General features: G+C 38.6%; 4 protein-coding genes across 6 annotated transcripts; 2 read left to right on the top strand and 2 right to left on the bottom strand.

The window, feature by feature from the left end:
• Positions 1 to 44: 44 nt before the first annotated feature.
• Positions 45 to 2,683, bottom strand: LOC145899322 (uncharacterized). Its single transcript, XM_082988071.1, has 5 exons — positions 1,356 to 2,683; positions 1,121 to 1,281; positions 915 to 1,062; positions 409 to 616; positions 45 to 348 (listed from the first exon to the last, which is right to left on the bottom strand). The coding sequence occupies exons 1-5, from the start codon at positions 2,418 to 2,420 to the stop codon at positions 146 to 148; spliced, it is 1,785 nt and encodes a 594-aa protein (XP_082844197.1). The 5' UTR covers positions 2,421 to 2,683; the 3' UTR covers positions 45 to 145.
• A 1,767-nt stretch (positions 2,684 to 4,450) lies between these two features.
• Positions 4,451 to 11,937, top strand: LOC145917324 (ras-related protein Rap-1b-like). 3 transcript variants are annotated; one of them, XM_083002942.1, is made up of 9 exons: positions 4,451 to 4,575; positions 4,657 to 4,737; positions 4,842 to 4,910; positions 4,995 to 5,051; positions 5,444 to 5,584; positions 6,726 to 6,820; positions 7,010 to 7,055; positions 7,629 to 7,745; positions 10,243 to 11,937. In XM_083002942.1, the coding sequence occupies exons 2-8, from the start codon at positions 4,681 to 4,683 to the stop codon at positions 7,716 to 7,718; spliced, it is 555 nt and encodes a 184-aa protein (XP_082859068.1). In that variant the 5' UTR covers positions 4,451 to 4,575; positions 4,657 to 4,680; the 3' UTR covers positions 7,719 to 7,745; positions 10,243 to 11,937. The 3 variants fall into 3 exon arrangements, with proteins under 3 accessions (XP_082859068.1, XP_082859067.1, XP_082859066.1); XM_083002941.1 differs by having other exon boundaries at positions 7,629 to 7,760; XM_083002940.1 differs by lacking the exon at positions 7,629 to 7,745 and adding an exon at positions 7,363 to 7,493.
• A 691-nt stretch (positions 11,938 to 12,628) lies between these two features.
• LOC145914211 (uncharacterized) lies at positions 12,629 to 16,766 on the top strand. The gene is made up of 8 exons (XM_083002041.1): positions 12,629 to 12,647; positions 13,332 to 13,562; positions 13,631 to 13,868; positions 14,550 to 14,740; positions 15,019 to 15,251; positions 15,827 to 15,992; positions 16,223 to 16,426; positions 16,488 to 16,766. The coding sequence occupies exons 1-8, from the start codon at positions 12,629 to 12,631 to the stop codon at positions 16,733 to 16,735; spliced, it is 1,530 nt and encodes a 509-aa protein (XP_082858167.1). The 3' UTR covers positions 16,736 to 16,766.
• Positions 16,767 to 16,859: 93 nt separating this feature from the next.
• Positions 16,860 to 18,792, bottom strand: LOC145902851 (gem-associated protein 2-like). Its single transcript, XM_082990950.1, has 8 exons — positions 18,492 to 18,792; positions 18,118 to 18,196; positions 17,890 to 18,060; positions 17,736 to 17,826; positions 17,562 to 17,677; positions 17,348 to 17,466; positions 17,181 to 17,286; positions 16,860 to 17,106 (listed from the first exon to the last, which is right to left on the bottom strand). The coding sequence occupies exons 1-8, from the start codon at positions 18,671 to 18,673 to the stop codon at positions 17,011 to 17,013; spliced, it is 960 nt and encodes a 319-aa protein (XP_082847076.1). The 5' UTR covers positions 18,674 to 18,792; the 3' UTR covers positions 16,860 to 17,010.
• Between the last annotated feature and the right edge of the window lie 1,069 nt (positions 18,793 to 19,861).

The raw sequence follows: 19,861 nt of genomic DNA, 5'->3' as shown, positions 1-19,861 counted from the left end.
GTGGACTGTTTTAATTTTTTTGTTTGTAACAATAACACTTCTGCGAAGCTGTAGGTTTTTTTAATAGTAGAAACCAGGAATATGCACATCACAGTTCAAAACAAGGAAAGCGTAACAGTACATCAATAAACACAGTGAACAATGCTTAGGCATCATCTGAACTATTACCTGGAGCAGGGTTAACTATGCTCCATAAACCACCAAAGTCCAGCTGGCGCAGAGTGTGCATGGCTGCAAGAGTTACATCTTCAGCTTCTTGTTCAGTAAGCCATGTTGAAATATCTACATTTTCTTCAACTGGGTCCTTAATTCCATGACCATTTTTATAGAAAATTCCCGCACTTATTACTGAAATAATTATTTCTATTCATAAAATCTGTGGATTTAGCAGTAGTATCACCAGCTTACTTGCAAGGCATCGGCGAAATAATTGCCGTGGTCCAATAGTGGTAGAAGCATACTTATCATCACTATATGTTTGCTGCATCTCAATTGTTCGTCTTGCAAAAGGAACCAAGACAACTAGAAGCCATAAACATAAGTTTTTCCACAACTTCCGCTTTCTCAAACACATGAAAATTCTGATAACCAGCATATCTTCACAGGTAGCTGGATCCTGTTGTAGGTAATACAAACCAGGCTATTGAACACAACTAGTAAAGTTAAAATCATTAAACAATCCACTAAAATTTTGTATTGTAACTCGAACTTTAATCAAAATGTTTTTGCACCACACAAAATACAGATATAGGCAAGTAACAATTAAAGACTACACATCAGCAACTTCAAAGCTGCAGCAGTATTTGTTTTTATATTTTGAAACAATTACCAAAAAACTCAACATCCTAAAATAGCACGGTTTTGGTGATGCAATAGCTTTGACCCTATATGCATTGTGAGTTTGGTTGCAATACCTGTCTTTGCTTCGTAAACCACCTTGTTCTTCTAATCAGGGAGAGCGCTTTCTTGCAGTTTGTGACACTGAGCAAATCCTCATCGACATTGCTTATTTTTGAATTCCTTGCAGCTTTGTAGTTGTCAGAATGCTGTGGTGAAGTTAATCTAAAAAGAAAATTTGTTCATTGTACAATTTTCAAAAGTAAAGCTTATTTTTTTATGCCTTATGGTTATTGTGAGATCTGTAAATTTTGGGCTTCTCACAGATATTGTTTCCTCGTTCTCATCCAGATCAAGAGAACAAACTTTTAGGTGAGAGCCAAGCGTGAACTGTTGTTGCAAGATATTGTATACCTCATTGAGGAGAGATTTTGTTGGCTTCCACTGGATAAAAAATTCAACACATTGTTTAAAACCTACACACTAAATATTTTTTAAATGTCCACCTCAGAATATACCTTGCTAACAACCACTATGCAAGACTCGAATGTGTCTCCGTAAAGTAGATTAACAGCATCCTGACCACAGTTTATGACACCAAGAAGAACTTGACAATCACCAGGCTTTATTTTCAAAACATTTTTACCACTGGTAATATCATCTTCCTGTGTCTCAATTTCAAGAGCAGTAGATGTCGAAGGTTGATCACTTTCAAGCTCCTGTATATCGTCACTATTCTTTGATTTCAAAACATTACTTTCTTCCAGTTTCTTTGCAACGGAAGCAATAGCCAGCAAAACATTATGCACATGACTTTTAATTGCATTTCTCTTTGATCCACACACATTATGTTTACTTAGTTTTTTATCAAGATTTTTTCCAAGCACAGACAAATTAGCTTTTCTTAGCATATTTTCATGCTGTGCCTTGTTTTTGTAGCATTTGTTTAGTGGCCAAGAATTAGGTTGAGCCTTTTCTTTTTGTTTGGCATTTTGCTTTGTTCGGTGTCGCTTCTGATATCTATAATCATCTCGATTATGTTGTTTTCTTTTTCTAGACCGATTGTTTTTGCTTTGTGACTGGTCAGGAAATGGTTTGTTGCTTTTTCCCTGCCAGTTGCTGTTTTCAATGTTTATTTTAGAAGTGTCGAAGAAACTTTGGTCATTAAAACCATCATCATAAAAATGTTTTTTTTCTTCCCTACCATACTGGGTGTGCTCAATTTGAAAATGCTGATTTTCTTGCCAGTGAGTCATGCTGTTGTAAGCAATGGGTCTTTGGTATGGTTGACCACACTGATTGAAACCCTTGCCTGCAGTTTCAAAGTGATTCTCATGTTGCAAGGTAAAGTCGTTGTTGTTTACACATGGGTCGTTTTGCCAAGTATTTTCTGTGCCTCCAAACTGATCATGATGCCCATAGTATGAAGGTGCCCTGTGTTGCAGTGATGCTCCAGCTGGACTGTCATTGCTGCTTTTTGAGTATGGCCAGTTGTTTCTTTCATATCCTACGTTGCTGTTGTATTGATGCTGGCTGGGGTTAGAATTCCATTGATGTTGCCAACCTTGGTTGTTACCGTACATTTTTTTTAATTGACTTTATTGTCTAACCTTAAAAGAAACCCCCTCAACGCACCAACATTCGAACTTTCGGAAATCACGATGAGTCCTTGACGCATAACCTTTATCGTCTTGTTAGCAACAACATCGTTTCACATCCAAGATCCAACTTCAAAATCAGGTGCTGCTTGCGGTCGTCTTGATGAGTTTCGACTATTTCATGACGTCACTTTCAGCTTGTTATAACTACGGTCACGTTCATAATAATGGGTCCACTTTATGTGATGTATGCTACCAGAAAACACAAAATTAGGAAAACAGCATTCATTACAAACAAAGAATATGTTTCCACAGTCGCTGTGTTATCTGCCTTGGTTCTTGGTAGAATAATACCAATACATTCACAAAGCAAAATACAGTGACTATTTTTCGGACGCTTAACATCACCCCAAAAAACAGGTTTTGAGATGACTTTCTATTGTACATACAGCCTAGGTAGGAACGATAATTTTCTTGAATCGGATGTAGTTTTGTTCATCCAAATTTTCATCTCACTGATATTTTTAATTGATTCGTAGCGACGAAAATTTCGTGTTAAGTAGGGTATGTTTGTCATTTCGATGAAAATGGCGTTCGACTCTGCAGCAATCGTAAAGAATTATTACAAATTAATATATCTAGTGGTTGACATAGAAATAATTAAACAGAAGCATGCTTGGTCATGTTAGTAATGCTTGGGATGTTTTTATGAAAAAAAATCCACCATTTCAAAATTTAGTTTTGCCAGAGTCTCTGGTTTTACCTAACAAACATAAAAATAATATCGACCAAACCTATGCACGTATTCTGCGAAATCAACGAAGCGTACGATTGTCGGCCTCACCCGATTATTTACTCGACCGTGGACTCATTGCTAAGCAGCAAGAAGTTAGTTTTTGTAATAGTTATTCATTTGCTAGGCTACAGTCATGGTTTATAACTTTAGATCGCCTGAATAAATTGTTACCAGTTTGTTACATGTGCTTTGCAAAAAAATGTTATCAGAAATATTAAAGTGTAATTTTTTGGATATTGTATATCCGCCTATAAATATGAAACATATTACAAATAATTAAATTTAATTGGTGTTTAGTGAAAATAACAAGCACCTGTATACTAAACTGCATTAATTACGACGATTTTTTGTTACTGGTGATGTGTAACAACAACTATGTGGAGAATAGTGGTAAAATAAAGCTAAATTACATGTTTTTTTGTCAATGCTTTAGCAAACTTGGGGGATAGTTTCAGGGTTACTTTGCTAAAGCATTTGCACATTTAAAATCAGCCTTTAGGATATGTTTCATGTTAAGTGATAATTATTAAATTGTTTTTGTTACACATTAGCCTATATTTATCAAAGGAGCAATTATTGTTATAGCCTACTTTTTGCCACTGTTTCTACTTGCTGACAATCCAGGACTTGCTGAAACTGTGTGACGAGTTAGAGATTGTGCAAATGTTGTGTTTGTTTACATATTGTCTAAATTGTAAATATGTTTTTTTCCGAACACTCATTTCTCTTCCCAACACAAAAGTGACTACTATTTACATTTTGTCAAAAACTTTACATAGACAAATTTGTTTCTTGCCAAATTCCTGTTTGGCCATAATTTTTTGGGTTCCAACAGGTAAACTGTGACACTATCTGTTAAAGAACCGCAATACTATCCACAATGCAAAATTTGTGTAAACCAACCAACCACTAGTGTGAAAGTTGAAGTCACAGTGTCAATAAAATGCAATAACAATTGTTGATATATCCACAAATGAGTGCAGAGTTCACTGTAGAAATAAGTATGGAAAATGGTTGAATGTTGTTCAGTTTGTGTCAAATGAATTAATTTAAGTTTAGGATGGAATCTGTTTTCAGTGTCCAATATTTTATTGTGATTTTTTTTTATTCAAAAGTTTTATTAAAAAGCTTACAGCAAGCACTTGTGTGTTTTGCTTATTTAATTCTACCTTAGCTTTTGTTTGATGGAATAATGTATGGTTTTGTGTTATGTTTTCACAGAAATTTTATTATTCTATTTGGTGTTAGGACTATAATTAGGTTTTTACTCACTCTACAAAGATCTTCTGTGATAGAACAGAGGGACAACATTAAGTCAAACTTAAGATTTATTGCTTGATTTTGGTGAGTTAAACATTCTATCTTTGATATATACCTCCCAAAAGTGCTCTTTTTTTATAACTACGGTCATCATACTTCTTGCAGTGCCGCTTTAATCATCCATACAAAATGAGGGAATACAAGCTTGTTGTATTAGGATCTGGTGGTGTAGGCAAGAGTGCATTGGTAAGTAACCTGACTAGATGTTATCATATGGTGTAACTTGTATGCACCAACACAACATGCTGTTTCCCTGGCTAACCTCATGTTTGTTTGTTTGCATTGCTCAGACAGTGCAGTTTGTCCAGGGAATATTTGTTGAGAAATATGACCCCACTATCGAAGACAGCTACAGAAAGGTAAATTGTTAGTTTGACCTTTTCAATGTGTTAGATGTCTGTGTTTGTTGGATGTTTTCTAAAATGTGTGTTATGTCTTAACAGCAAGTGGAAGCTGAAAATCAACAATGTATGTTGGAAATTCTTGACACAGCTGGAACTGTAAGTCAAACATTTTTTGTGTTTGTCCACTCAAGCAAATTATATGACTCGCTGCGTGGAAGTTTCAGTTCCACATTTGTATTTAGTTTAATATTTGTTTTTTCCAAAACCTAACCCATATAACTAGATGAGAAAAAAATGTCACAAACATCACAAGCTTATAGAGTAATTTCAAGACACTAATACAGTTATTCTTACAACATGGTAAAACAACCTTATTTGGGCAAGATTTTAGTTGAGCACATCTTTTTATATGTGACAAATTACATTTGTTTTGCCCTATAGTTATATGATAAATAATTTGATAGTACCTGAATGTCTGGCATCTGTATGCAGATCAGTCTACCCAAGCCCATTGTATTTTGTTTGTCTAATTGTTGTTCAATTTCTAGGAACAATTTACAGCTATGAGGGATTTGTACATGAAAAATGGCCAGGGCTTCGTGCTGGTGTACAGCATCACCTCACAAGCCTCATTTAATGACCTCACTGACCTCCGGGAACAAATCCTAAGAGTCAAAGACACAGATGAGGTGAGGACCTGCTTTGATTGTAAGAATGCACTAAACCAAATTAGTCACAATGTAGTCATTCCCCTACCAGCTTGGTCTGGTACTGCTACCTTTTTAGGCAAGTGATCTTTATAGATCAGGTCAAAATCCATTTGTCTGAAACAGTTAAGCTAACACTGCTTGAATGGTGAAATTGTTTTCTTGGCATATACAATTCCTACTTCTTAAATAGTCTTCCAGTATCTATCAGTAATGCTCAATGACTCTTAAAAGATTGGAAAGTCCCATATTACATACTATGTATATCAAACCTTTTTGAATCTTTTTTGGTTTGAATTTATAGGAGATGAATTTTTTGTCTCATAATATTGCATTGTTATACATTTGAAAATGGTTTAATTCTGAGTCTATGTTGGACCCAAAGACCTGATGAATAAAATGGTCACATTTTGTGTTCTGTTTTCATTTAAAGTTGTTAATGCTTTAATGTAACATGCCATGTCATACTTAATACCATATAAGTGCCAACCAAAGTGTTTATTTTCAATGCTTGTGGTATACCAAGAGTGTTATACTGGCAAGTGTAATATTTTAAGAATGCCAAATGTTGGGAGAAAGTGTGTGGAGTTGGACATGTATGTATTTGGCCAAGTTGCACTTTATATTCGAACTGTGTGTACAAAACACTGGAGGTTTGCTATACTCACCCACGGACTATGTAGTAATGACTGTACTTATCGACTGGTCTGAGGACAACTAAAAAGGAAGTTGTTGTGTTTATTGAAGAACCACATTCAGTGCATTTGGGCACATACCGCAAGTAATCTTAAAACTGTCTCAGTTCATTTCAAATCTGAGACGTTTATTGACGGTTTGAAGGGTTTGGGAACTTTGTAATTTTATTACATGACTTTCTTTGTGACACAATTCTGCAGTATTTTATTACCAGGCAAAGTCTGTTTCAACAAAGTCAATTTTTAAACCGAGATAGGCTGTTGCCATGAAGCAAAAGTTGACCACCTCTGCTATTAAATATTACTATGTTTGCTAAGAGCGTGGTTGATTTGTTGGTTGTGTTTCTTATTATGTCTAGCCTTCCTTCACTTCATTGTTTCAACATATTTCTTGATGATTTTTCACAGAGCTTGTCTTGTATTTGCAGGTTCCAATGATTCTAGTTGGGAACAAATGTGACTTGGAAGATGAGAGAATTGTTACTCAGGAACAGGGGGAACAGCTTGCAAAAGAATGGCGCAGGTTAGCTCTTACACTTTAAACAGCTCTGTTTAAACAAATATTGGCATAACATTTGTGGTCAACTTTTGCATATGTGAAAGTTCATTTTAATGTTGTTTTCATGGTATGTTATTTATTTAAAAATTACAAAAACTTACAAGTGAATAATTAGATTCGAAAAAGTACAGTGTATGTTATTGTGTTTCACAGCTCATTTTTGGAAACTTCTGCAAAGTCCAAAATCAACGTTGAACGCGTAAGATGACAACTTAATGTTTTTCTCTATTAATTGTTGTTTTAATTATAAGCTTGGGTAAAAAAAATCTGCATTTTTAATTGATAAAAATATTCCAAACTGTGTTGTTGCAATTCTTTGATAAAAACAAACGTCAATTTTCAGTCAAAAGGTGTTTTAGTTTTTCTGATCACTCTTACAAGTTGTAAACCATTTAAGGCTAAAGATATGGTTGTTGTACATGTCCTTATTATTTTGGGGGCAAAGACCAAAGTTACTGTTTCTGATTCTAACTAACGGAAAACACCCTTGTTTGATAAAATCTTAGATCTTTTTCGACCTTGTCAAGCAAATCAATAAAAAAACTCCCGAGCCCAAGAGAAAGAAAAAGAAGAACTCTGGATGCACTATCTTGTAATTTAAATGCTATTTTCACATCCCTACTACCAGAAAAGCTTGGTAAGTGCCTAAAGCCCAGTAGAAAAAGTCTGTGATGCCCCATCCGCCCAGCCCCCCCCTGAACCGAGCACTGTCACTGTTCTTCATGTTTCTCGTGCGTTTGTAACTTCACCGTGTGCATCTAACAATTGACAGGTGTTCTTCAAATTAGTGGAACAGATCAACTCTAGGAATCCGCCACCTAGCCCCGAGCCGGGTTGTTGCTCCGGGTGCACACTACTGTAGACCGAGTCTTTCTAGTCACATTATTAGGTACCCTTTAGTGTGGTAAGTGTTGCACGGTGACTGTTGCTAAACTGCCTCTCCAGTGTTAATTCTGCTGCCCTCGGTGACGTAACTATGGCACATAGGATACATATTGGGACACACATGCAGAATCCCTGATCCTAAATAAAGACTGTGTGGCGTCTATTACCAAAAAAGACGGACATTTGTTGTGACATTTCATAGGTAGCTCGACAATACGCATTCAAATCATGCCCGGTCATCCGGCCGCTTTTTATTCGTTGTTGTCACATGCTATCGGGAACAACCATGTAGATAACGTCACTCATGAATTGGGGGAAACGACCACTGAAACGCACAACTCTTCACTATTGTTTAATCGCCCATCCGTTTATCGACATCAGGCCCGCAGGAAGCCATCCTAATCCCTTTCATGTTGTCATCGACTTTGCATCAGTAATTTAAATATAACTTTGCTCAGCGTCAAGACGTACGCTCTTTGTGGGTCTGGTCGCAGAGAATCCTCTGCGGTGTAACAAATTGATTGCTCACAAATACCGTTCCCAATATGTCTCCTGTGTAGTAGAGCATTTACTTCCACGGGCGAGAGGCGTTCATGGAATCCGCTCGCCCGAATGGAGGCTTAACATGAGCAGAACTAACACTCTGGGCTCGGCAGGAAGCATTTCTTTCGGCCTGCGACCTTTTTAACAAGCGACCCTTCGCAACTCACAAGAGATCGCTTGGCCAAGTAGCGAGTATGCAGTGATTGGACGAATCACCGTCATTCCAATGGACGCTTGCATTCATTGCCATGATTGATCCTAGTTTGCTGAGTGCTTGACTTACATCTCGCTCGGTTTGAAATCATTAACATATACTAAGTTGGTTTGTTTGCATTTCTCCCGACAAATCACCCATCCGTTGAGACTTGATTGACATTCCCACCACGTACGTGTAATAATATGCCAAAACTTTCGTTGGCCTGGCAGACCGATGCACTGTTGGGAAACGCCGTGGGTCGCCCACCCAAAAAATCACGCTTTTAAAGATCGGACGTGAAAGAATCGTCTTGATTCGTTTCACATGCTGCGCGGAAGTCGAGGCGTGCCTGTGATTAGCGCGCTCGATGAAGTGAGAGCAATCATGATTTTTGTTTTATTTCGTTTCCGTCAAAAGTCGTGACCCACACAAACAGTTCGGACTGTCAAAAAATATGGTTTTCCTGGCTAGGTCCTTGGGTCGGGCACAGCATGCGTCTCGTGCGTTCGCAACCCGATAAGCACGTGAGAGTCTATTGCGACGTCGTGAGGCGGGTTTCGTATGACGTAATTTCCACGCCCTGCAATTGAGTCGCCGTGTCTTGTCTGTAGGCGCGACCGTCACCGAATGCGGGCAGTAACGCGACCTCTTAGCCGCAAAACGCAAACTGGTGGAAAGCATCATGTCCTTGTATAACCGTTCACGTCACCGACGCCTTCCGCTGCTCGGGAACGAGCAATACGCGTTGACGGCGGTTACACGGTGAGGGAATGGAGTCGGATAAACAGGAATAGTTTAGCCAGTCTGTAAACTTCCCCAAGGCGTCGCGTGATGTCATTCCGGTTCTATTTATCGTCGTTGTCACACGCGCGGTTACATTGTATCCTTGTTCAGGTAGGGGCCAGGTCAAATGTAGCTGAGGGCCATTTCCGTAATCCAGCGCTAACGCGGATTCTGTCTTCGCCGCGGCCATATACTTCCTGATATCGCGCCAGGGCGCCAGAATGAACGAGCAAGCACGATGAGCCCGCGTGTGCGCGCACGACTCACACTTGCGATCAGCTTCCTGCATGTGCGCGCATGCGCCGCCATCAATCAATCGCGATTATTGTGACGTTTGTGCGATGACGTATCGGTGGCTGGGCGGCACGCATGAGTGATTCTTACTGTGTATGTGTACGCGTTGCAACTGTTCCCTGTCTAATCAAACACCGGGAAAGCGTGGGTTCTTATTTGATACAAACAAAATAGGACCTCCCTGTGTTAAGCAAGCTTCCGCCTCCACACTAAACCAATTTTTGAGGCTGCCATGACGACATTGCCTACCGTGGCGTGTTGACAGAAGGCTATATGCAATATGGATCGATGTATTGATGCCCATTTGTTTCGACATATCCGCTGCTGCAACTGCGTACAAGGATATGTTGAGTACATGCGAAAGTCGATCCCAACCCACGTTTTCCCAACATGACCATTTTCTGTTACGTTCATGATTTGATTAGTTGGTCGTCGATTCGTTTGGAAGAAAACTTATTTCTTTGTAATGTGCGTGTGCGGTTATCGTTAAAGTTTTTTTTTTGTGATTTTGTAGCTGTTAAACAAAGTGTACTTGTTTGTGTAATTTGTAAATGGCCTGTAACACACTCCGATGCACTTAATAATGTGTTTATTTCTTTAAAACACGCAATGTCATCTTTATGGAGCTGTGTATGCTATTTTCTATTTTCGCCAAAATATCGTCTCAACCACTCTTTTTTTGCAGGTGTCGTTTCAAACTAGTCTTTCTTGTAGCTGGCGGCAGACCCTCACTCTAACCACGTGACAAAATTTCCCCAGTTCCTTTCGACCAATCGCGCACAAACCCGATCACGTGACAAGGCGGTTTCTTGTCACCCACAGGAAAATCCCTAAGCTTTGATCGCTCCATGTATACTTGTAATGTTTTTTCGCGCTTTGTTTTTGCGTCTTGTGCGGACTTTTCACCGGTTAAGCGTCATGAAACGATTCCCTGATACCATTCGATTAACATTTGTTTTTTTTTTCATCCCATTTTGTAGCATTTTTATTGGATTGGCAATTAGCTTTTTGTGACAGATTGCAGATAGAATTTTGGATTGCCCTTCAATATTCCATTTTTACGCTACACGGGTTTGGTGCTCAAAAATACCTTAGTTTTGAAACCTGGACAAAATAGGCTTAATTTCTGTAAATTTGGCCCAACGGTAGTTAAAATTTTCTGTGTTGGTCAGCTAATCGTTGAGAAATGCTGAGATTTGTATTTGTGAACGTTGCCACCTCAATGGGGCCGAATTGTCGTTTTGTTACGAGGGAAAAATATTTTTGTAGGCCCCCGTGCCAAACTCCTGTTTAAGCAAACGTTATCAAAATGTAAAAAAATCGAAATAATGATCATCTTTGTGCCTGAAAAACTTAGGAAATTTCCCTAAAGTTAAATTCCACCGCTGCTTTATCTGCGTTGCTAAAACTATTTCAACTTAAAATCGTTTTTTTGTGTGCCTACCGTTTGGGTTTGTACAGTGCCGTGTTTAAAGCACTTTGAGATAGTTCACCAAATTTAGTTTCGCTGTTTCTCGTCCTCCCCACAGAGCGACCAAACGTGTAAATACGTTTTTTAATCAGTGTTTCCCCCCCAAAAAAATCCAAGCAGTTACAAAACATCTGCTATCGCCCGACTACATTTATTGCTGCGAAAAGTTTCGATGACGTAATACCCATGAACTAAAACATTTTTTGTCCGTCAAACAACCGTAATAAAGAGGTGGCTTACTTACTATTACTTGCAACCACGGAATCCAACTAAAGGCAACACATATGGGGCCTGATTTTATGTACATACACTATCTTTCAACCATGTCGTTATATATATATTAGTGTTAAAATGCTGTTATAACGAACCGCCAGCGCCAAACTGCAATCGGCGTTGTCTTTTTCGCCTCCTGTTCTTGTTCATTTTCCCACAGCAACGGTTGAGGATGGTCTGCTAGATTATTTGGCGTTGAATGTTTGTTTCGTTGTGTAACCGGCGAAGGGGCCATTCGCAAATGTTCGCTTAATCAAAACGTTGAAAATCTGAATTTTAGCATTCACGCAGCCCTTTAATTTTACAGATCGCATCTTTTTCACAAACGCTTGAGCGAGCCTGTTTACTATTGCAATCTTTCAGTTCTTTGTATTAGGCTAATGTAGGAACTTGGGCGCTTTGTGCGCCTATGCAGTTCCTAGACCCCCTGTTCGTCTTGTGTACAGAATTTCGTAGAATTAACCCGGCCCCGCTCAGTACTTACTGACATATCTGATCGTGTGTTGTTGGTTTGAGGGGTTTATGTTCATAACTTTTGATGACACCTCTTTTGCAGTGGGGCGTTGTTCCCCTTGGTCGCCACGCTTAACAATAATAATAAAATGTGCCGCCACCTAAAAGAGTAAAGTGATTTTCTTGAGAAATTCTTGAGCAGAACAACTTCACCTCCAGTTGTGTGAGCTTGAGTAAATCACAATCGTTGATAAATATTTTACACATAATATTTTTTGTACCTGTAAAAAAAATTATTGATTGAAAGGTTTGCAGCGATTTTGGATCGCAGCATTTTGAAGTAAAAATATACCTAAATGACAGATAATATAAGTCGGTGTTTTTGCGCAATACGTACAGGTTACAGTGAAATAGTAACTGTATAATTGAATGGGTTGATGCTAGACGCGAGACGTTTGCAATGTGGCCGAAAGATGTTATTAGTGACCACCCCCTGTCCATCGGCAGTCATTACCACGTTGTTGTCGTGGACCATATGGAAATGGGCGCAACTACCAGTAAGCGATTTCTTGATGTTTACTACCAATGAATTATGCCCTCCAGGTGCACTTTATGTTCGCTAATTGCAGAGGAAGCATTCTTATTCTGATCTCATTCGTTCTTCGAAATTGTGGAATTGAAACCCGGATTTCAATCAGAGACACTTTTTTGCGAAAAAATTTAAAACCTTAGGCGTGTTTTTATTAACTTCATTGGATTGTGGTCAGTGTCAGTCGATTAGCGTTCAACTTAACGCTGCTGCTGTGGTATTAGAGGTGTATACTACCATTTCTTCGCAGCTGCAAGGCACACAGTGTGTCAAGTATAACACAGTATGGAAGCGACAATGTTTGGTAAGTTTTCTTGGTAATAAAACTATTTTTATTGTTTGTTTTTGAAAAATAAGCAGACAAAATTATAGAAAATATTGGTACAAACGCATAAGGTAAATTTATGAGGTTTCCTTTAAGCATGACACGGAGGAGTGCCCGAGGTGTTGCGTGTTAATTATTAAAATTATCAGGATTATAAAAATTAAAATTCACGCAAATAAACTGTTGATGTTACAGTACACAAGAAAACCAGGTGATAAAAACTGTATAAATGTTGGCTGCGTGAGCCTGTCAAAAAATCCCGTATCCTTTATATTCTTTAACAATCTAGGCCTTCAATAAGCTATATTTGTTAGTCACGATAGAAAGGTACGAAAGTTTTCGTTTAAAACAACAAATTGTAGGATAGCGATTAAATGTTTTCGCTTTTAAACTTCGTGGAAAATTTACAATTCGACCAAATCTTGCACTCCACATAAATATTGCCGTTAATCCATAACGGACTAGAAGGCGACTAGTTTCCTGCTTTCAGTGTCGTTGTCAAAGATTGAGAGCGGGTAAATGACAACTATGGGCTATATATACAACACATGTTTCCTATTCAAACAGACAGGCCAATGCGATTTAAAACAGGAGATTGTTAACACCACCCAACGATACACAATTGAACACAGAACCAACCATCACAGTGCAGTTACTTTGCAGGCCTGGCGTTATCGTTCTTTCTTGTGAGCACATCTCTTGCACTTCCAACGCACAACTTCGACGCCAACCAAACCGACCATCTTCCATATAAGGATTTAGACATTGCAGTACCACCGTTTAAAGACGTGGCCGTGCTGAAGTTTGCAGGACAACGCAATTATGGAAGAAGGGAAATCGTCAAGGAATTGACAGAGACATTAAACGAGCAAATCAGTTTGGATAAAAGAGGCGGTGGGTTTTAAATTTCACAGTTTAACAACCATGTGTATATATTACTTGAATGTTTTGCTTTTAAACAGGGTTCGTTCCTGGCCAAAGAATTTGCTTTCCACTGAAATATAACAAACGCAATGTTCGATTAAAAAGCGCATCCAGCGCCAGTGGAACTTTATCACAAAACAAACAACTTGACCCAAACATCTTCGTGGTGAGAGCAATGAGACAAATAATTAACGGCGAATACACGAAAAAAATGGGGAAAAGTATAATAGAGAAGGAACCCCCAACACCAACAAAACACTGGCGAGTAAATTACAGGTATGTTGTTTTACTACCAGTTTAAAGAAGCACAAGGAATAGACTGTCAAAATTTAATAGCAGCATTTATAAATGTAGCAAATCATTTTTTCCGCAACGGTGCAGTTGCGTTCATGGTCCGAGGTATCCACGTTCATGGTCCGATTTCGCGAAAATGTAAACAAACCGCGGGGTTTATTGACTTCCTCCATGTCCAATAAAAAAATTATATTATAAAATAATTTCGCACTCTTGCACAAATGCATAAATAACAAAACATTAGGTCGTTTTGAATATTTGCAAGAGATTTTCCCTTTGCAAAACGGTTTCTGTATAGGCCTACCGTTAGTCAATATAAAGTCCCATGGTTAGTTTCCAATCCCTTATCTTGTAAAGTCAAAATGAACAGCAATGTGAACGGAAGTGTACTTTAATTGCCATGTTTTGCAATCACGGCAGTGTTATAAAAGTGCTACTAAACCAATGTGAACAAATTTCAAGTGGGGACGTGAATGTGCATTTTTAACAAAAAGTATTTGTTTTCCTAACATAATATTGCATATCTAAACTGTCTTGAAAGCTTGACGAGCCTTGACCGATGTAAATTCGTTGCAGCGTGAGTGGTATAGTACCAGAGGTCCAAATATTTGCCGTTTTGAAAAATATATCAGCGCACCGTCATAATTTTTCGAGTATTTTCAGGCATGAAAACTACTCGTACATCGACCTGGGAAAAGATTTCGATCTTGACGGCAACAGTTTCACAATTGTGGCCTTGATTCGCCTTCGTCCAAACAATCAAGGAGAAAAATCAAACAGAGGAGCAAGAATTCTTTCAAAGAGGGGAAACGACAACTCAGGATGGGAATTCGTAGTCCCCAGTTATTATGCACGTATGCTCAAATATATATATAGATTTATGCCAGTCAACCACACAAATATATTGCAAACCTGACTAACTAGACTAATTATTTGCCACACGCCTGCGCCCAAATTGCCGGAGGCATTGAATTCATACAGTCAAGGAAATGTCATTGTCATAGAAATTATACACAGCATATGTTGTTGTAAATGGGATTTGATTGATCAGTTCGCGTTGTTCCGACAATTTTTTGGCTTTAGCTGTCACTGTCGTATTTTCCTTTAAAACCATTCGTCGTTTTTACCTCAGAAACAATTTCCTTTTACGCCAACGAGAGTCCTGGTCATATCGACTATGGAAGATCGTCGATTCCCAACCATCAGTGGACGGTGGCGGGGATAGTGGTTGATCGAAGCACGTACGGTAACGACGTTGCTCAAATAATCCCCTACATAGATGGGCTTCCAGATGGTCGGGGTACTTTCATGCAAATAGTGGGAAATATTTCAAGCGACGCCCGTCTCACTGTTGGTCATGCAAGGGTAATTTGTCCTTTACACTTTCGTACACCTCAAGCTAATAGTTTGTTATTTGTTTTTACAATGCTCAAACGATATCTTCGAAACAAGGTTTAAAATTTCTATGCAGACTTGGACAATTATAATATTCATGAGATAAGCATAAAGTGGAGCCAATAATATGAATTGTGTAAGCTGCAGACAGATTTTCTCCGTAAGGTTGCACCCAGTTTGGTGCCCAACGGATGACGATGATTGTATAGTCACCACAAAGTGGAAGTCTTTGCTTGGCCGTTTGGTCAGCAAAGTCGTCTGAAAGTCACACCAGCTGCACTGATGAGACCTTTAGGTCGTTTTAAGTTCGATCAGAATTGACGTACTCTTGTTTTCTATATTGGAACAAACAAATTCATAAAAAATAGAAATTAAACTAAACATAACTTAGATTTAGAATTCTCACATAATTTATTCTCCATGTGATTTCATTCTTATCTCAGTTTTACTAAGATATAGAATTACTGACATTTCGCTCTATCTAAGTCTTTCTATTCATGCATGAATTAATCATCTTCGGTCATATTTTTTAACTTAACATCTAGGATGGAAATGGGATATTGAGTGAGGGTAGAAGAGATTTTCGCCTCCCTGGAAAGCCGAGGTTTAATCCACACTTCCAAGGGGACATCCGGGATATTTTTATATGGCATCAAGCTTTGCACAAGCAGCAAATGCGAAAGCATGCAGCCCGGCTTCTACGGGAAGCAGGTCGGTTTTGAACGGCATAGAAACATTCGGCCAACGTTTTCCTAATTTGGGAAATCATATCCATGTTATCAAACATGTGAAATATTTATGTCCCGTCCTTTTCATATCACAAATCTGGTGGTTTTGTTGCTACCAGTAAGGTTACTCATATAAAAGGTTCTCCCGGCAAGAAATGCACTTTATTAATGTCCGAAAGAGAGAAGAACACTCATGATTCGAATCCTTTTCAGGCCGCAAACCCAACCCATGTCCAATAGGCTACGAGGAGCTTGGCTGTCACTGTTATCAAGTATTTGACGACCTCCGTACATACGCAATGGCGCAGAGTGCTTGTTATAACGAAGGCGGATCGCTGGCGATGCCGAAGACGGAGAGAATTCAGGACTTCCTTGAGATCCTTATGCAACAGTCTAATATGTGGTCATTTTGGATAGGTACAACACAAAACCAATGGTATCTTCTTCAATATTAATTCCTCATGTTTGTTTGCATCAGGCCTCGACGATGAACAGCAGGAAGGTAGGAAGGTGTGGGCCGATGGCAGTGAGTTGAATTACGCGGATGACTCGCACTTCTCAAAGTTCCCACAGAAAATTCCGGACAAGCAGTACCACACCGAGGATTGTGTGGAGGAGCTAAAAACGCGGCCCGAGTTCGTGTGGAATGATGAGAATTGCATTAAATTGAACGCCTACATTTGCGAAGTGCGAAACGAGAGAAAAAACTGCAACGCTTTTTCCTAAACATTGAAGCGGTGATACCTTTTCGTGATTGCGCTCGCTTGTGTCTCTGTTTCATGTGGAAACGATCATCCTGTTTTAATGTCGGCTCTTGTTTTATGAGAAGTTTGTATTGGTACAAAAATTTACAACACCGCATAACATGAATTCTACAAAGAAAATCACAAGTTCACCCAATCTGTCACCAACTTCACAGCAATCTCAACCAACTCTGGTCATAAGAAACCCCATAATTTGCAGTTATTCATTGCTTGGCAAGAAATTCTTGACAAACAATACTATGTGTTGTCCAGCAAGTCTGATTGATCAAAGTATTTTCCCACAATACACATTATGAGATTGAGTCCATTTAGTTCATGTGCATCTTCAGAGCACTGGGAATATGATGTCAAGTAAGCATCCTGTTCATTTTGGCGACATTACATATTAGATAAGTAGGCCTACTCACATATGTAGTTCTCAGCTTGGCACACTGTCTTGCTAATTCTCGCAAAGTTGATATCACAGTGGGAAATAAGGGCTTTTCCAAACATACAAGCAGTGCGTATATCCATCTGCACAAAACGTTTATCATAAATGTTTCTACATAAAATTGTAATGAAACGTCGCATCTACCTTCCTTGTTGGTGAGAAAAACCATAGGTTTCTAACCACTGGACATGATATTCCAGGTTTGCTTCAATATGCTTCGCATTCATGCGTAAAATCATACGCAACAGTGGTGGATAACCATCCTGTGTACACATGTGCAATAATTAGACCATGCTGTATAAAGTGGTAACCTGTACAATACAATAAATTTGTTTATCGGCCAAACTGAAACACCCACCTGTAGATTGGAGAGGTTGACCACACGATCTTCATCTGTACCAGCAGAATTGCATGGTCCAGTATTGTCCTCGGCAAATGTAGTTGTGTCCATGTTGTTCTTATCAAGTAAGTTTTCTACAAATGAATTCTTTTTTACTTTCAGTGATGTTGATGAGGTTTTGAGATGCTTCACCTGTTGGCCTGCATACGTCAACATTATCAGATGTCTTCAAATTGTTTCCCAATGAAATTAATCGCCAATTGGTTTCATCATTCCATGCGGGCTGAACAAAAGTACAGAAAGAGAAAATCAATTTTAAACGATTTCAAGTCAGTGTGCAATTTACCAGTGGATAGATTGGTAATTTTGGTCTCTTCTTGGTTTGCCTTTTTATTGACTTTAGCATTGCAACATGCCTGGAAAACTCAGACCTTGCAACTGAAAAATTTGAAACTTGAATTTGATTCCATTCTTTAGATGGGGCAAATTGGCTGCCAGGAATTTCCTCTTGTTTTGGCTGAACAAGATGTCAAAAGGTAGCTAAACAGTTTAAATAAAAACAACAATCAAATACCAAATTTAAGTTGTTCTGTTTTATTTTAGAAGGTCTTGTCTTTGCCACAACCACATCTGGACAATTTCTGGCTTCAAGCCTAAAAATGACAAATTTATTAAGTGCTTTGTTTTAAATTAAACACTGAAGACTTGAGATATTAGGCAACTGCTTTTCAAAATTAACAGTCATAACATTTAAATAAAAATTAATGGCTAGTTTCCAACCTCTGATTTTTTTGAGATATCAGATAACTAAACAACAAACAATACAATCATGCAAACATGAGGTTCCCACTTTCCAGCAATACTAGATCAACATTACCACTCGCTAGTGCATATTTGTTCTTTGGATTCTTCTTTCAAAAGCAAAATCTTGCCAAAAGAAACACTTACATGACATTTTTAAGGTATTCCTGGGGATTGCTTGGTAACCCTTCAGAAGGTACATGATTTTCCAAACTAAAATCTTCTGTGTCAAGTTTAAAAAACGGAGTTGCTCCTGGTATGTTGGTATAATCAACATCCGCTAAGTTTTCACCAGTTGGCCGTTCATTAGACAAGCTCTTGTTTGCCATTGTAATTTCGAATAGTGCTTGATAACCATAATATGCAAAAACACCAAGATGAATAGTTCACCAACAGCAAAATTGGAAGAAATTAAAAAGCATTCAGTTTTAATTTTTTTTGGACAGGGGATTTTCCCTATTTTTCAGCACGCAGTTGGGTTTTCGATGGTCGGGACCATGAATCGCGTAAAAATGGGTCTGACGTCACAACTGCAGGTAAATAGGTAGACTAAAAATGCAATGCGTTTAGCGCTGTGGTAAATCCCTTTGTGGAAAAAAATTTGAGTTTAGGCAAAGCAGAAATTGTCAAGGAAAAATCGCAGGATTTGAAACAAAATCATATTATAAACGTGTTTTTCTAATTCTCCGGGTTACTTTAGAAAGTTCTGCAAGAGATATTAAACTTATAAAAACAGATAAACTTTAGTGTACATCTGCACGGTGTCATTTTCCATACGACAAGACTTAATCGCCACAGAAAAACGCACACGTACCGCAGCCAAGTTGCTGCCAGACCCGCTAATGCCGTTGATTCCAGACGTTTTTCTTTATTATAAATTTTCGTTTTTTGGTGCTTGGTACTTGGCTTCGACAATATCTGCTTTGCATAAACGTAAAACTTTTTTCACAAAATGGTCACCGCAGGACTATACACGCATTTTAGTAAACAACTTTAAAATAAACCTCTGCATTTTCAGCCGATCTTTACCTGTGGCAGCATTGTGACCCATTTATGACACAAAGTCGCAACCATGAATATTTTGGCCGCGTGAACAAACAATCAATACGAAACAATGTAAGTTGTGTCTTGAAAACACTTTAGTAAAGCTACGGTGCTGTGCACCTTCTTTTTTATGAGCTGAAGGTATTTGGTGTAGGCTATACGCTAATGCCTGAAGTCACCCCGGTACATAGGAAACGTTGGAATTAACTGGGGCTACCTCGGACAGCAAAGGTTTTTTGGTTAGTTTTTTTTTCGACTAACCAAAATCTAAGCCTGCGCAATATTATCATTGGGGTATTTAGGGCATTTCTGGAATCGTGGCGTTGCCACTTGCCGTTCAAAACTCTCCACAAGGCCTCCCAGTTCATTGTCAGGTTTGTGTGAATAAACTTCAATCGGACGAATCGCTTGTTGAGTCTCAGTTATGGCAGTTTCTTATCACAACGATAAGGAATTGAACACGTGATATATTG

This window comes from Ascidia mentula, chromosome 1 (genome assembly GCF_947561715.1).
Source record: "Ascidia mentula chromosome 1, kaAscMent1.1, whole genome shotgun sequence".
Classification (NCBI taxonomy): Eukaryota; Metazoa; Chordata; class Ascidiacea; order Phlebobranchia; family Ascidiidae; genus Ascidia; species Ascidia mentula.
The sequence above is the reverse complement of the archived record's forward strand: the minus strand, read 5'-3'. Positions and strand labels throughout refer to the sequence as shown.

What these genes read in the sequence shown, in the direction of transcription:
- LOC145899322 (XM_082988071.1), bottom strand. Translation starts at nt 2,420, where the DNA reads ATGTACGGTAACAACCAAGGTTGGCAACATCAATGGAATTCTAACCCC. An exon ending in GATCTCACAATAACCATAAG is followed by an intron (nt 1,063 to 1,120) that starts GCATAAAAAAAT and finishes TTTTCTTTTTAG; the next exon opens with ATTAACTTCACCACAGCATT. An exon ending in ATTTCGCCGATGCCTTGCAA is followed by an intron (nt 349 to 408) that starts GTAAGCTGGTGA and finishes TAATTATTTCAG; the next exon opens with TAATAAGTGCGGGAATTTTC.
- LOC145917324 (XM_083002942.1), top strand. Translation starts at nt 4,681, where the DNA reads ATGAGGGAATACAAGCTTGTTGTATTAGGATCTGGTGGTGTAGGCAAG. An exon ending in TCGAAGACAGCTACAGAAAG is followed by an intron (nt 4,911 to 4,994) that starts GTAAATTGTTAG and finishes ATGTCTTAACAG; the next exon opens with CAAGTGGAAGCTGAAAATCA. An exon ending in CTTGCAAAAGAATGGCGCAG is followed by an intron (nt 6,821 to 7,009) that starts GTTAGCTCTTAC and finishes TGTGTTTCACAG; the next exon opens with CTCATTTTTGGAAACTTCTG.
- LOC145914211 (XM_083002041.1), top strand. An exon ending in AGTCCCCAGTTATTATGCAC is followed by an intron (nt 14,741 to 15,018) that starts GTATGCTCAAAT and finishes TTTTTACCTCAG; the next exon opens with AAACAATTTCCTTTTACGCC. An exon ending in TCACTGTTGGTCATGCAAGG is followed by an intron (nt 15,252 to 15,826) that starts GTAATTTGTCCT and finishes CTTAACATCTAG; the next exon opens with GATGGAAATGGGATATTGAG.
- LOC145902851 (XM_082990950.1), bottom strand. Translation starts at nt 18,673, where the DNA reads ATGGCAAACAAGAGCTTGTCTAATGAACGGCCAACTGGTGAAAACTTA. An exon ending in TGACGTATGCAGGCCAACAG is followed by an intron (nt 17,678 to 17,735) that starts GTGAAGCATCTC and finishes ATTCATTTGTAG; the next exon opens with AAAACTTACTTGATAAGAAC. An exon ending in TCAACCTCTCCAATCTACAG is followed by an intron (nt 17,467 to 17,561) that starts GTGGGTGTTTCA and finishes ATGTGTACACAG; the next exon opens with GATGGTTATCCACCACTGTT.